At 35.9% G+C, this 15,738-nt stretch overlaps 1 protein-coding gene and 1 pseudogene across 1 annotated transcript; one reads left to right on the top strand and one right to left on the bottom strand.

The window, feature by feature from the left end:
• Window positions 1–1,741: 1,741 nt before the first annotated feature.
• Window positions 1,742–11,829, bottom strand: LOC132008486 (large ribosomal subunit protein P1-like; annotated as a pseudogene).
• A 782-nt stretch (window positions 11,830–12,611) lies between these two features.
• LOC132008487 (olfactory receptor 4C12-like) lies at window positions 12,612–13,526 on the top strand. Its single transcript, XM_059387138.1, has one exon. The coding sequence runs from the start codon at window positions 12,615–12,617 to the stop codon at window positions 13,524–13,526; it is 912 nt and encodes a 303-aa protein (XP_059243121.1). The 5' UTR covers window positions 12,612–12,614.
• Window positions 13,527–15,738: the final 2,212 nt, after the last annotated feature.

Below are 15,738 nucleotides of genomic sequence, written 5' to 3' on the forward strand. Positions count from 1 at the left end.
GTTAAGATCCACTCTTTCAGTAAATTTCATATATACGATAGAGTATTGTTAACTACATCACATTGCTGTATAATTATCCATTTTGCATAAGTGAAACTTTCTTTCCCTTGATCAATGTCTTTCTATTTGTCCCTCCCCCAGCCTCTGGCAATACTCATTCTGTTCTATGCTTCTGTAAGTTTGACTATTTTAGATTCCACATCTAAGCAGGATAATGTAGTATTTTACTTTCTTTCTCTGATTTATTTCACTTAGTATAATGTTCTGCAGGTTCATCCAGGTTGTCACAAATGGCGTTTTCTTTTTTTAAAAGGTTATATATTCCATTGTATATATGTTTCAAATTTTCTTTATCCATTCATCCATCAAGGAACATACAGGTTGTTTCTCTGTCTTCCATATCTTGGTCATCATAAATGAAATTAGATGTAGAATAAATTCCCTAAATGTATGGTTTTTTTTTTTGAGAATAATTAGCTATTCTAGGCACTTTTGAAATTCTACATTTCTGAATAAATTTCAGAACAGATTTATCAATTTTTCCAATAAGCCTGTTGGGGTCTTGATTGAAATTACATTGAAAATTTAGAAATAAAATGGTAAAAAATGGGTTTTTTATTCTATCAACATGGTACATCTCTCCACTTATGTATTTAATTTTTTTTAGCAGTGTTTTCTAGTTTACATACACAGATGTTGAATATATTTTAAAAATGTAGCCCTAACATTTCATTTTTAAAAAATAGTATTGGACATAATTTCAATTTCTAATTGTTTAATATTATTGCAGAAATATAGTTGATTTTTTATATAGATTCACAAAGTATGACTTTGCTAAGTTCACTGATTAGATCAACTATTTACCTTAGCACACTTAATATTTTCTCTGCACACAATTATGCCATCTGCACAAAAACATTTTTATAATTTTGCTTCTTTTTTTCTTATTTATTTGAGAGAAAGAGAGAGAAAACCAGTGGTGAGAAGGAACAGAGGGAGAGAGAGAGACCAGCAGGCAGTGGGGCTTGATTCCAGGACAGAGAGAGCATGACATGAGCTGAAGACAGATGCTTAACCAACTGAGACACTCAGGTGCCCCAGCTTCTTTGTTTCTAATCTCTGTGTGTTTTATTCCTTTTTATTTTCTTGTTTCAATGGCTAGACCTAGAGTACAATATATAATAGTAATAGTGAACGTATATCTCTACCTGTCTCCAAGATCAAGAGTGGCATGCTCTTAGGGAGAGAGTATTCATCATTAATGGGATGACAGTTACAGATTTTATAAAAATGTTCTTTATCAGGCCAAAAAAATAATTATCTATTGTTCATTTGCTAACTTCTAAAAGAAATCTTAAATCTGGGTTGAAATTTACCAATTTCTATGCATCTTTTGACGTGATCATGTAGTTCTTCTTTATTCTGTAGTGACTTATACTGAGGGATGGTTGGATGTTCAAACTCTGTATTATTATGGTGCATTATTATTTTTAGAAACTACTGATGGAATCGACTAACTGGTATTTTGTTAAATGTCTTTTGAACATGTTCATAATGGATATGTGTTTGTCAATTTCTTTCTAGTAATGTCATTTAGTATTTAGGGAATGCAGGGTGATATAATGAGTTGCATAATGTTTTATCCTCTATGTTTTGAACGAGTTTGTATGGGATTAGTTTTATTTATTTATTTATTTATTGGGTCTGTCAGTTTTTTTATCGAACATGTTACAAAAAAGTTTTAGTCAAAAAGACCAAAGTTCATGTCATCATCACACTCCTCAGATTCTTCTTTCTCTTCCCACTTTCTTCTCCTCAGCTGAGGCAGTGATGGAAGAGAGAGAAGGACCTCCTGCTGATGCGGAGGGAGCTGCTGGGCAGGTTCACCTGCCCTAATGTTGTTGGCGAAGCTCCTGATGACATTGTCCAGGGCCTTTACAAACAAGCCTGGCCAGAAAGGTTCTACTGACTGCTGAAATGATGTCATTGATCTTTTCCACATTCACCATATTGTGGTGCAGGATGAGGGCTGAATAGATGCAGGTAAGGCCTAAACACAGGTGATAGTGTGTGCAAGTGCTGGGTGGGCCCTGCTGGGTTTGGTGCTAGTTGCAGCATGAAGTTAGGGCCTCACCACAATGTAGACTTACTCTTTTCTGTATGACTGAGAATCTTAGCAGTAGCTAAGGAAAACAATAATACTTATTTCTATAAAATACCTAGTAAGTAAAAAAATAGGTAATTAAAAAGTGAAGCCTTTGGGCCTGGAGTTGGTTTTGAGAAGGATTTTAACCACACATTGTATTTCTTTACTGATATAAGACTATTCTGATTTTCTATTTCTTCTTCAGTCAGATTTAGTAATACTTTTAAAATAATTGGTTTTTAGGTTGTTGGATTTTTTGGCTTTAATTTGTCATAATATTTCCTACTATCCTCTTAGTGTCTGTAGAATCTGTAATGCTGTATTAGCTTTTATTCTTTTTTTTTTTTTAAGAGAGAGAGTGTGTGTGCACATGTGTGAGTGGTGGAGGGAAGGGCGAAGGGAGAGAAAGAGAGAGAGAATCTTAAGCAGACTCCACACCCAGTGTGGGTCCTAACCCTGGCTCTGTCTCACAACACTGAGATCATGACCTGAGCTGAAATCAAAAGGTGGACACTTAATTGACTGAGCCACCCAGGCGTCACATCTTTTATTCTTGATATGAGTAATTTGCCTATATTTTTTGCTCTTATCCTTTCTGACATTTCCTCTGTCCTTGTCCCCTCCTCCTCACTATTCTGGCTAAGACATTGTCAATTTTATTTAAGCTTTTCAAAGAACCAGCTTTTTGTTTCATTGATTTTTTTCTACTGTTTTTCATTTTTGGTTTAATCAGTTTTTATTCTTATCCTCATTATTTCCTATCATCTACTTTCTGTTTACTTTCCTCTTATTTTTCACCTCTTTAGGTCAAAATCTTTGATAATTGATTTTAGACATTATTTTTTTCTAATATATACATTTAATGGTCCAGATTTTCATCTAAGGACTTTTAATACTTTTAGATATTCTGATATGTTGTGCTTTCAATTTTATTTCCTTCAAATTTTTTTTTGTCTTGTGATTTTCTTTTTTAATTGAGGTAAAACTCACATATCATAAGAGTTAAGATTTTAAACATTTAAAACTTCACAATTCATCACAAATGTAGTACATTTACAATGTTGTGCAATCATCACCAACTACCTAGTTGCAGAACATTTTTCTCACTCAATATCAGTTAAATAGTCAATTTCTATTTCTCCCCTTTCCTAGCCCCTTGTAGTCACTAACCTCTTTTCTGTTTCTACAGATTTGTTCATTACAGATATTTTATATGCATAGAATCATACAGTATATGGATTTTGTGTCTGCCTTTTACTTAGCATAATGTTTTCAAGGTTCATCCATGTTGTAGCATGTAACAGTATTCTATTACTCTCTATGGCTGAATAATAATCTACTGTATGGGTATACTACAATTTAGTTATCCATTGATCAGTTGATAGAAATTTGAACTGTTTTAACCTTTTAGCTATTGTGAATGTTGCTGCTATGAAAATTTTTGTACAAATATGTTTGAACACTTGTTTTTAATTCTTTTGAGCATATATCTAGAAGTAGAATTGCTGAGTGGTATGATAATTTTATATTAAATTTTGAGGAACCACCAACTGTTTTTCCACATCTCTAGACCATTTATTTATTTATTTATTTATTTAATTTATTTACATAGAGGGAGAGAGAGAGTAAAAGCAGGGAAGGAAGCAGGAAAAAGGAGAAGAAAGCTTCCACTGGGCAGAAAGCCTGATTCCAGGGCCCTGGCATCATGACCTGAGCTAAAGACAGATGCATAACTGATGAGCCAGGCAGGTGTCCCTCTAGACCATTTTACATTCTTATAAGTAATGTATCAGATTTCTAATTACTCCTTCCTTGCCAACACTTATTTATTTCCTTTTTTGGAAAAAAATATGGCTACTTGAAGGATGTTTGTTATCTTATTGTGAGTTTTATTTGAATTCCCCTGATTTGCAAATACAGATGGTTCTTTCTGTTCAATTTGGGTACCTTTTATTATTATTTTCTAAACCTAAATTCCATGGTAGGAACTTGTAATGAAATGTTGAATGGAAGTATTTAGAGTAGACACTCTTGTATTGTCCTGACTTTACGAAGGAGGCTTTTTGGTGGGGTGTAGTTGTTTGCTGGTTTAGTGTCTGTCTGAACTATTTTTGAGAAGACTAGAGGTCTTACTGAAATAAAGAAGAAAAAATGATATAGTTTGGAAGGGAATTAAACTATGGATTTCCAAACTTTGTGGTTTTCTATGTAGAAAAATTATGACTGCATAATAAGTGAATGTAGCCATATTGCTGTATAAAAGGTCAATATATGAAAATATGTTCTCTGTACCAAGAATAAAAACATTGGAAAATTAAATTGCAAAACACTATTGACATTAGATAAAAATGAAAACACTTAGGAATAAACTCAACAGATTATGCAAAAGAGCTTTGGAAAGTTTATACTACCTGATTTCAAGACTTCATATAAAGATACAACAATCAACATAAGATAAATATATACAAGTATATAGATATATAGAACAAAATAGAGAGTTCAAAAATAAGCCAGCACACACAGAATTAATCGATTTTCACAAAACATTGTCAAAAGAGTTATGGAGAAAGGAAAAGTCTTTCCACCAAAAGGTGCTGGAGTAAGTAAATATTCATTTGGATAATAATGAACCTTACCTTGTGAGTCACATCACATAAAAAATTAATTTGAGGTGAATCATGTACATAAGATAAGAGTAAAAGCTGTAAGTCTTCTAGAAGAAAGTTGGAGCATATCTATGAAGACTTGGGTTTAACAAAGATTTAAGTTAACATCAGTTAGTTTTAGAATTTAAATATCAATATCCAAACATCACCTATTTTCGAAGAAAATACAGGTGAATATCTTTGTGACCTTGAGGTGTGCAATTTTTTTCTCAAAGAAAATAAAAAGCCTTTTTTCATAGATAAAAGATATATAAACACCAATATTTAAACTCTGAAATGCTGTTAATTGGAAGAACCTTGAAATAAATGTAAGGACTAGAAAACATCTGTAAGCAATGATTATTGCTTACAATAATAATGACCTTATGTAAGTTGAAAACAGAGACAATTGGAAAATGGGCCAATGATACTAACAGGCATTTCAGCCAAAAGAAAGATGTGGTGAATAAACACGTGGAGTGATAATCAGCTTAATAGTAATTTTGGAAATCCCAAGGAAACCCACAATGAGATAACATTCTACAGTTGTTTAATTTGCAAAAATTAAGAAGTTCGAGACTACCATGTGATCCAGAGGATATGAACAAATGGGATGTATTTTACATTGCTGCTGGAAGTATATATATATATATATATATATATTTAAATATTTTATTTATTTATTTCACAGAGATCACAAGTAGGCAGAGAGGCAGGCAGAGAGAGAAAGGAGAAAGCAGGCTCCCTGTTGAGCAGTAAGGCCGATGCGGGGCTCAATCCCAGGACCCTGGGATCTTTAACCCACTGAGCCACCCAGGAGCCCCTGCTGGAAGTATATATTAATGAAACTATTTTGGAAAATAATTAGGCATTATCTAATTATCTTGAACTTCCAATAACCTTGATTTATAGGTTCAACTCCTACATACATACTCAAGCAATAGTTGGCATGTGCCCATCTGTAATTGTGTACCAGAGTTGTCACAGCAGTCTGTCAGTAATACTGAAAACCTGGAATTACACAGAAGTCTGTCAACCAACATCAGCTGAAAACAGATTCTTAAAATTTTGGTGGAAATTTCATCTCAAGTTTGAGATTTTTTTCTTCTGGTAGGAATATGACTGTCAAATGTCTACAATAGTCAGACTGTGGAAAGGACTGAGATGTCCATTGACAGTGATGGTCAAACTGTGGAAAGAGCCAAGATTGTCCATCAATGAATGGATAAAGAAGATGTGGTATATCTATACACAATGGAATATTACTCAACTATCAGAAAGGATGAATATTTACCATTTACATTGATGTGGATGGAACTGGAGGGTACTATGCTGAGCAAAACAAGTCTGTCAGAGAAAGATAAGTATCATAAGGTCTTAACTCATATGTGTAATGTAAGAAACAGGGCAGAGGATCATAGGGGAAGGGAGGGAAAACAGAATGGGAAGTCATCAGAAAGGGAGAAAAACCATGAGAAACTCTTAACTATAGGAAAGAAACTGAGGGTTGCTTGAGGGGACGTGAGTGAGGGATTAGCTAACTGAGTGATGGGCATTAAGGAAGCACATGATGTGATGAGCACTGGGTGTTATATGAAACTGATAAATTATTGAACACTACATCTGAAACTAATGATGGAATATAAGTTGGCTAATTGAATTGAAATTTTAAAAAAGGAAAGAAAAAGAAATATGGCTGCCATTCATTCATTTATTAATTCCCATGGGTCTATTTAACCCTCAAAACAATAAGATGTACTGTTAGTCCCTTTTTGGAGATGAGAAAAATTAAGTCTGAGAAAGCTAAATAACTTATTTCAAGGTAATTAAACACTTGACACTGCTTAAATTGGAGGCTGGGTCTGTGTTTATGTGAGGTCCAAGTGCTTTAAGTTGTCTTTGTTCCTCTTTCAAATGAGCCAGTTATAACTGGGGTTTTTCAGTTGCTTGATGTATTTTAACTCTTCTGCTCAAGTAATTTTCAGCTAATTGATAATGACAATGAAAGCTTATAGTCAACTTGAATATGTGATTGGAAAAGTACAATTGATTGGACTTACCTCTAACAGAATGAAACCACAAATGCTCTTGGTGGGCTCACACAGAGACCTTATTCATTGGTCACATTCACCACATGGTATAGTCCAGCTCAATCCCCTCTTCTATATATCTGTTCTCAACCTTGGGTAGTGGTTTTATTTTTGTTTGTTTTTTTTTTTGTTTTGTTTTTGTTTTTTTTTGGCTTCAACTTAAACATCACTTCGTCCCTGAACATTCTACCTTCACCCCAGTTTAATGCATGTTCCCATCACAGCACTATGTTCTTTTTTATAATGCTCACCACTGTTTTTTTTTTTAATTTTTTATTTTTTATAAACATATATTTTTTCCCCAGGGGTACAGGTCTGTGAATCACCAGGTTTACACACTTCACAGCACTCACCAAAGCACATACCCTCCCCAATGTCCATAATCCCACCCGCGTCTCCCAAACCCCCTCCCCCCAGCAACCCTCAGTTTGTTTTGTGAGATTAAGAGTCACTAATGGTTTGTCTCCCTCCCAATCCCATCTTCTTTCATTTATTCTTCTCGTACCCACTTAAGCCCCCATGTTGCATCACCACTTCCTCATATCAGGGAGATCATATGATAGTTGTCTTTCTCTGCTTGACTTATTTTGCTAAGCATGACACGCTCTAGTTCCATCCATGTTGTCGCAAATGGCAAGATTTCATTTCTTTTGATGGCTGCATAGTATTCCATTGTGTATATATACCACATCTTCTTGATCCACTCATCTGTTGATGGACATCTAGGTTCTTTCCATAGGTTGGCTATTGTGGACATTGCTGCTATAAACATTGGGGTGCACGTGCCCCTTTGGATCACTACGTTTGTATCTTTAGGGTAAATACCCAGTAGTGCAATTGCTGGGTCATAGGGCAGTTCTATTTTCAACATTTTGAGGAACCTCCATGCTGTTTTCCAGAGTGGCTGCACCAGCTTGCATTCCCACCAACAGTGTAGGAGGGTTCCCCTTTCTCCGCATCCTCGCCAGCATCTGTCATTTCCTGACTTGTTGATTTTAGCCATTCTGACTGGTGTGAGGTGATATCGCATTGTGGTTTTGATTTGTATTTCCCTGATGCCGAGTGATATGGAGCACTTTTTCATGTGTCTGTTGGCCATCTGGATGTCTTCTTTGCAGAAATGTCTGTTCATGTCCTCTGCCCATTTCTTGATTGGATTATTTGTTCTTTGGGTGTTGAGTTTGCTAAGTTCTTTATAGATTCTGGACACTAGTCCTTTATCTGATATGTCGTTTGCAAATATCTTCTCCCATTCTGTCAGTTGTCTTTTGATTTTGTTAACTGTTTCCTTTGCTGTGCAAAAGCTTTTGATCTTGATGAAATCCCAATAGTTCATTTATGCCCTTGCTTCCCTTGCCTTTTGCGTTGTTCCTAGGAAGATGTTGCTGCGGCAGAGGTCGAAGAGGTTGCTGCCTGTGTTCTCCTCAAGGATTTTGATGGATTCCTTTCTCACATTGAGGTCCTTCATCCATTTTGAGTCTATTTTTGTGCGTGTCACCACTGTTTTTTTTTTAATAGTTGAATTCTTGCATGTGAGGGCAGTGACAATCTCTGGGCTATGGGGGCAGATATGTATTTAAATCCTAGTTTTATAGAGTGCCCGGGTGGCTCCATCAGTTAAGCCTCCAAATCTTGATTTTGGCTCAGGTCATGATCTTGGAGTCCTGAGATTGAGACCTGTGTTGGGGGGTCTTCACTCAGTGGGGAGTCTGCTTCAGGATTCTCACCCTCTCCCTTTGCCCCTTGTCCCACTCCACACCTGCCCTCTCTTTCTCTGTGTCTAAAAATAAATAAATAAATAAATAAATAAATAAACAAATAAATTTTAGTTCTGCCACTACTCACTTCTGATCTTGGGTATATTACCATACTCACAGTGCCTCAGTTTCCTCATCTGTAGAATGAAAATAAGAATAGTGCTCATCATAAAGCGCACCTCATGTAATGCATTTAATAAATGTTTAATGTATTTAGCACTCAATAGTTAGTTACTGTCATTATTAACATTGAACAGCACTATGCTTGGTACATTTTAGATCTTCCATGAACATTTATTGGAAAAAAAAATGAGACATCTAGGTTCTAACTGTAGCTTGATAATTATCTTATTCCTGTAGATCAATTCTAACCCTTGCAAAAAATGTCCTTCTGTGGTCAGAGAGAATATAGGAGCAAGGGAGAAGCATTTTGCTGCCATTTTGGCAAAGGCTGATAAAATTAACCACTCTTCCCTTGGGAAAACAGCATAGAGGTGAGTCACCACTTAAATAAAACTGGTGTCTTTTGACTGTGAGAACTGAAAGAGTTGAGAAACAGGACTCTGTGGATTCCTTGGCAGAGTGAACCACGAAGGCAGTGCCTTTCCCTGGCTATGTCTGTGGCTAGACATGGGGAGCTAGTGAAATTATGGGAGAAAGGGGGAGCATCCTCAGGACCAAAGTATGTAGCTCAGCACTGAGCATAGGTGTTCTGAAAAAAGGCTCAGAAGAATTGGCTTCAAGAGATTCCTCATCCCAGAGACTTTAAGTCAACTGCTGATGTTTTGGTAATTGGATTTTCTTTTTGGCTCTAGAAATGGCTGCCATGTTCTTATGGTCTATATTAAGTCTCTCACACCAAGTTCTGCAGAAAAAACTTAAAAAACCTATAGATTTCTGTGAATACCATAGAAATAGAAATGTGCTAAGTTGCTGAAATCTCCCCCACAGCCCCAACCCAAATTACATTTAAATACAAAGTGAATGTGTCTACTCTCTGGGTTTGCTTACTATCTGAACAAGTCAGGCCAGGATGAGAAGTCCCAGACATACAAGATATGGGGAGGATTGGTATATAAGAAGAGCACAATTTTCTTCTTCTTTTTTTTTATTTAAAGATTTTTTATTTATTAATTCGACAGAGAGAGAGAGAGAGAGACAAGCAGGCAGAGCAGAGCGGCAGGCAGAGGGGGGCGGGAAGCAGGCTCCCCACTGAACAGAGACCCCAATGCGGGGCTCGATCCCAGGACCCTGAGATCATGACCCAAGCCAAAGGCAGAGGTTTAAACCACTGAGCCACCCAGGCACCCCACAATTTTCTTCTTTTTGATTTTACTTCAGAATTTTCTTTTCTGGAGACACTTTTTTTTTTTTTTAACTTTAAGTTTACATAAATTAACATGACCAAGACTCTAGTTTTATATACCTTGGATTGAATGGAGTTTAAGTATTCTTGAGTCTGTGAAGGACCAACTATCGACAAGACAATTGTTTACAGCCCTCAGCACTGAGTTAGGCAAAAATGACTCTTTTTTTTTTTTTTTCCTGATAAGTTTGTATGTAAGGATAACCTATGACTTCTTGATTTGTCAGCATTTTTCTCTGATGTTGATCCTGAGGGCTATAATCAGCAAACAAGCTTGATAAAAAGTTTAGACTTTAAGTACAGCAGTTATTGGAAATTTTACAATATACTTAGTAAGTCTTTCTTAGATGACTTCGTAGTATGTCTACTTTTCTCTGCTTGTCTTTTTTTTTCTCTTTTCCTTTTTGGTTTTATGTTTTCTCCTCTTCTCCCTTTCTGTCTCTACATCCCCTTTAATGCTCTCTCTCTCAAATGCTTTCTAATATATTGGCTATCACTGTGGATGTAAAATTGAATAGGATTATAAAACTAGTAAAGCACAACACTGTACAAAGCCTTTATTTGAATAGTGAACAGGATCTACATTTAGATTCCTGTTTCCTGGAAAAATCTATACTTAGTCTAAGAGTCAAATTTGGAAGTACATTATTTTTTGTTTAGAATATGTCTTCAGCAAATCAATTAATGAATAGACAATAAATCCCCAAAACAAAGCAAGAAAATAAACAAAAAGTAAGTATTTATATTAAAGATTCTTTTAGTCACTTGCTGTAATTTTTTAAAAGATTTTATTTATTTATTTATTTATTTGACAGCCAGAGATCACAAGTAGGCAGAGAAGCAGGCAGAGAGAGAGGAGGAAGCAGGCTCCCTGCTGAGCAGAGGGCCCCATGCAGGGTTCGATCCCAGGACCCTGGGATCATGACCTGAGCCAAAGGCAGAGGCTTTAACCCACTAAGCCACCCAGGTGCCCCATAAAATTTTTTTTTTAATCTGATGACCTTTCTTTTTGACATTTGTCACTGTTTTTCTTTCTTTCTTTCTTTCTTTCTTTCTTTCTTTCTTTCTTTCTTTCTTTCTTTATTTCTTTCTCTTTTTAAAAGATTTTATTAATTTATTCGACAGAAAGAAAAATAGCAAGAGAGAACACAAACAGGGTAAGTGGGAGAGGGGGAAGCAGGCTTCCTGCTGAGCGGGGAGCCCAATGAGGGACTTGATCCTGGAACCCTGGGATCATGTCCAGAGCTGAAGGCAGATGCTAAATGACTGAGCTATTCAGGCATCCCTGTCACTATTTTTCTTATTCTCCTGTTTCTTCTAACTTGTTCAGCTTACATTTTCAGAATCTTTGCCTTTTGGAGATGTTCAGAGACAATTTTGAAATATTTCTTTGGTGATGCTCCTGTGAGAACAATAAAACCATATTAGCAATAATAGTAAATTTAAAATTATTTAACCTCACAACACTCCTAAATACAGATATATTTAGTCCCTAATTAAACAGATGAAAAAAGTTGAGGCACAAAGAGATAAAATAAATTGATGTTGTATAGTTAGTTAGGGGTGCATCCCAGATTCCAAGCTGTCTTTGGATTTTAAACCCATTTCTCTTTGCTCTTTTTCCTTTATTTCTGTCCCTCTTTCCATTGCCTCTTGTTTATCTTCTCCCTTTCTCAGAGAATGCTTTATGAGTGTTTACTTTTGGGGAATACAAAAATGAGTAAGATTACAATTTCAGTAAGGCACATTTTTGCCTTCAAGGATATACCTTGTTGAAGAAAAAGAGAAGAGTAGGAGACAATGTGGCCAGTACTCTAAGGGCCATTTGCCACCTTCTCTGATATTGGGAGGTGCTAGCAATACCATTTTTAGTCCCAAGGAAGTGGAGAAGCTACCAAACAGAGAAAGTAGGAAGTAAATATGGCTTGTGAAAGAATTTTTATATGTGTTTGAGTCTTTTCATTTGACCTCAATTAGAACAAATTAGATTTTTCACTAGTAAACATGTCCAGCAATGTTGGAGGTAAAATAGGTAAATCTTTGGGTATAAGTGAAGGTACCACATGTATGGCTATCTCATGGATTGGTTCTTCCATATTGTTGCATGATATTTTTGTGATTTTAAACGTTATACATTTTTGTTGTAGAAAATTAAAATAAGGAGTACCTGGGTGGCTCAGTTGGTTAAGTCTCTGACTCTTGTTTTCAGCTTAGGTTTTAATTTCAGGGTCATGGGTTTGAACCTGCCTTAGGTATGGAGCCAGCTTAAGATTCTCTCTCTCCCTCTGCCCACTTGTGCTGTCTCTCTCTTTCTCTGTCTCTGTCTGTAAAAAAAAAAAAAAAAAAATCAGGAAATTATAAAGAACAAAAAAATACCATCTATATTGTTATTTGTAATAATATAAGAAAATGAGACAGTTGATAGAATTTTGTGCTTGTTTTTGCCTTCTGTAAAACTAGAAAAATAAGGCACTCCATGAATATTTATTCATTAGGTAAAGATGTCATTATTGAGGATGAGTGTGACTTTCTTTTCAGGGAAGTCACTTGTCGCTTAAACTGAATTGATGGAGTGCTTGCTTCAGCAGTGCATATACTAAAACTGAACTGATGGAGAAGATGAGTAATGTGACAGAATTCATCCTCCTGGGCTTGACTCAAAATGTGGACCTTCAGAAATTCTCATTTGTTGTGTTTTTAATTGTCTACTTGGTCACTTTGGGAGGCAACTTACTCATCATGATCACCATCAGCACTAACAGGACCCTGGAAACTCCCATGTACTTCTTCCTGTGTTACTTATCTCTTATAGATGGCTGCTGTTCTACCTCCATGACCCCTAAAATGCTTGCTGACACTCTTACTGTGAGAAAATTAATCTCTTTTAGGGGATGTATGACTCAAGTCTTTGCTGAGCATTTTTTTGGTGCTGCTGAGATTATCCTTCTCACAGTGATGGCCTATGATCGCTATGTGGCCATCTGCAAACCCTTGCACTATACAACCATCATGAGTCAACAGGTGTGTAGCCTCCTTGTGGGAGTGGCCTGGGCTGGAGCTTTTGTCCATGCAACCATTCAGATCTTCTTCACAGTCTGGCTGCCCTTCTGTGGCCCCAATGTCATAGATCATTTCATGTGTGACTTAAATCCTTTGTTGAAACTCGTCTGCATGGACACTCATATCCTTGGTCTCTTTGTTGCTGCCAATAGTGGGTTCATCTGTTTGTTAAACTTCCTCCTTTTGGTGGTCTCCTATGTAGTCATTTTGCACTCCTTAAGGACCTATAGCTTGGAGGGGAGGCGTAAAGCCCTCTCTACCTGTGTCTCTCACATCACCGTGGTAATATTATTCTTTGTGCCCTGCATATTTGTGTATCTGCGTCCAGTGATCACCTTTTCCATTGATAAAGCTGTGGCTGTGTTTTATACCATGATAACTCCCATGTTAAACCCTTTAATCTATACCTTGAGAAATTCAGAGGTGAAAAATGCTATAAAGAAGCTCTGGATCAAAAGTTGACTTCAGTGGAGAAATAATCACAATGGTGATTTGTGATAAAATGGCTTTATCTTTTAAATGGGAAAGAGAAAATATAATTTGTATGGTTCAGGGCCAAGCGAACACTATAAGTAAAAGTGTTTTGATGTTGGCATATAAATTCTCTGAGGAAAGGCCCCGGCAGGAAATTATGATTTAAAAATATCCCATTTAGATTATTTATTGCCCATTTAGTTGCCAAACTTTGATTACTTTCAGAATCAGTTGGAATTCTTATTAAAATGCACATTTCCAGGATACAGGCTCTAGAGATTTTAATTCAGTGGGACTGTTCCTGGATTGGCATATTTGCATTTTAAACAAATTATGCAGATGTTTCTAAGCAAGTGATGTATACATACACTAAGAGCAATATTGCTTTAGATTATGTTTGCATCATTGGCCTATTAACAGATCACCTTGTTAAAGCATTTCCTGGGAAGTATCTTCCATAGCAGATGCTATGAGCCTCATGAAACTCAATTTTTCATAAGTCATACAATGCAAGATCTCTACCTTTTCCAAAAATGTAGTATTCTGTGAAGATATAAAAGCTTTCTGTATTCTTTATCTTCACTTTCCATACTTTTGAATCTTTTGCTACATCTGGCCTGATTCTCTCTTTTCCTCTTTTACATCCAAAGAGAAGGTCTATTATTCTCGCTGGATTATTTGGGCCAAAATTCATTGCTATTGTAATAGTAACTAGTCATTTACATTGGGAACATTCTTTCCATTATTTTGCTATGTAAAGGAGATTTTATATGCACATTTGGAAGAATGGGTTTAGTATATTACAATCATTAAGAGAATAGTTCTAAATAAGATAGTTCTGAGATCAAAACTCAATTTTACCACATACAGTGTGAATTTTAGCAAATCATAAAAAAAAAGAAAGAAAGGTAAAATAACATTGCACTACCACACCACCTTCTCTAAACAAATATCTCACTTAATTCCATTCATATAGCAGTTGCCTGATATTGTTGACCTCAGGTCCATAATAAAATGACTTCTTTGGCCCTTCAATTCAGACTCTTCAGAAGAAAGTCATACCCATAAATGGACCACCCCAAGGCCTAGGAAGCATAAGGACAATGGAAATGAGAAAAACAGGAGATTGTGGGAAAGTAATGGCAAAGGATGTTAGGAAACATTCCAGCCCCCAAGAATTTTACAAGGCCAGTGAGCTCCAAGTATTATTCCTCACAGAAGGTATAAAGAAACTATGCATTATCCATTCTAATGCTTAAAAATAGACCAAGTAATTCTGTAATGTTATAGAGATTCCAGTAATAAATTTCATAATAGCTAACAGTTATCAAGAATTTATTGGTACTAAGAGATTCACAAGAATTATTTATTAATCCTGATAATATCTCTAACACAATCCTTTAACTCAAAGGCGCCCTTATTTTAACTTTCTATAACATTTTTTTTATTTGTAAAAATGGTAACAATAATAATACCTATTTCATAATATTTTGGGATATTTAAGTAGGCTTATATGTTAAGTGCTTATGAAAGTTCCTGGCACACAGTATACATTAAAAAAAGTATATTTAAGGGCACCTGGGAGGCTCAGTGTGTTAAGCCTCTGCCTTCAGCTCAGGTCATGATCTCAGGGTTCAGGGATTGAGTCCCGCAGCGGGCTCTCTGCTTGGCAGGGAGCCTGCTTCCTCCTCTCTCTCTCTCTGCTTGCCTCTCTGCCTACTTGTGATCTTTCTCTGTCAAATAAATAAAATCTTTTTTAAAAAAAGTATATTTAAAAGGGAAAAAATCCTGGTGTTGGCCCTACTCTTAATATGGACAGATTTTTGCTTATATCTCTTGAACTTGCAAGACCCTTATAATGTCTGGGTCAGGACCTCTATGGATCTTGCCTTGGTCCCTGTCTTTTAGGTGAAGATGACATCTCCTTGTATGACCAATACTATGTCAGATAATGTTTCCCTTGAGCTTTACATAAGAGTGTTACTGACTTTTAGGTTATCATTCAGCCTCAGAAAGTTAGTGCTTGTGGCAGTTTTGGGTGATGTGAAGTAAACAGAATTAGTAGTGAAATCTGTCTTATTAGGTTTTTGTTACATGTGAATTTCATCAACTCTCAGGATTTTATTTTAATCTTAGTTCACATGGACAGTGAAATGGCAATACATTTTTCATACTATAGTTTTAAGCATTAGATGAGACA

The sequence above is a fragment of the Mustela nigripes genome, unplaced genomic scaffold (assembly GCF_022355385.1).
Source record: "Mustela nigripes isolate SB6536 unplaced genomic scaffold, MUSNIG.SB6536 HiC_scaffold_148, whole genome shotgun sequence".
Lineage (NCBI taxonomy): Eukaryota > Metazoa > Chordata > Mammalia > Carnivora > Mustelidae > Mustela > Mustela nigripes.

Bases quoted from the DNA above. Each gene is read 5' to 3' on its own strand.
- LOC132008487 (XM_059387138.1), top strand. From the start codon at position 12,615: ATGGAGAAGATGAGTAATGTGACAGAATTCATCCTCCTGGGCTTGACT.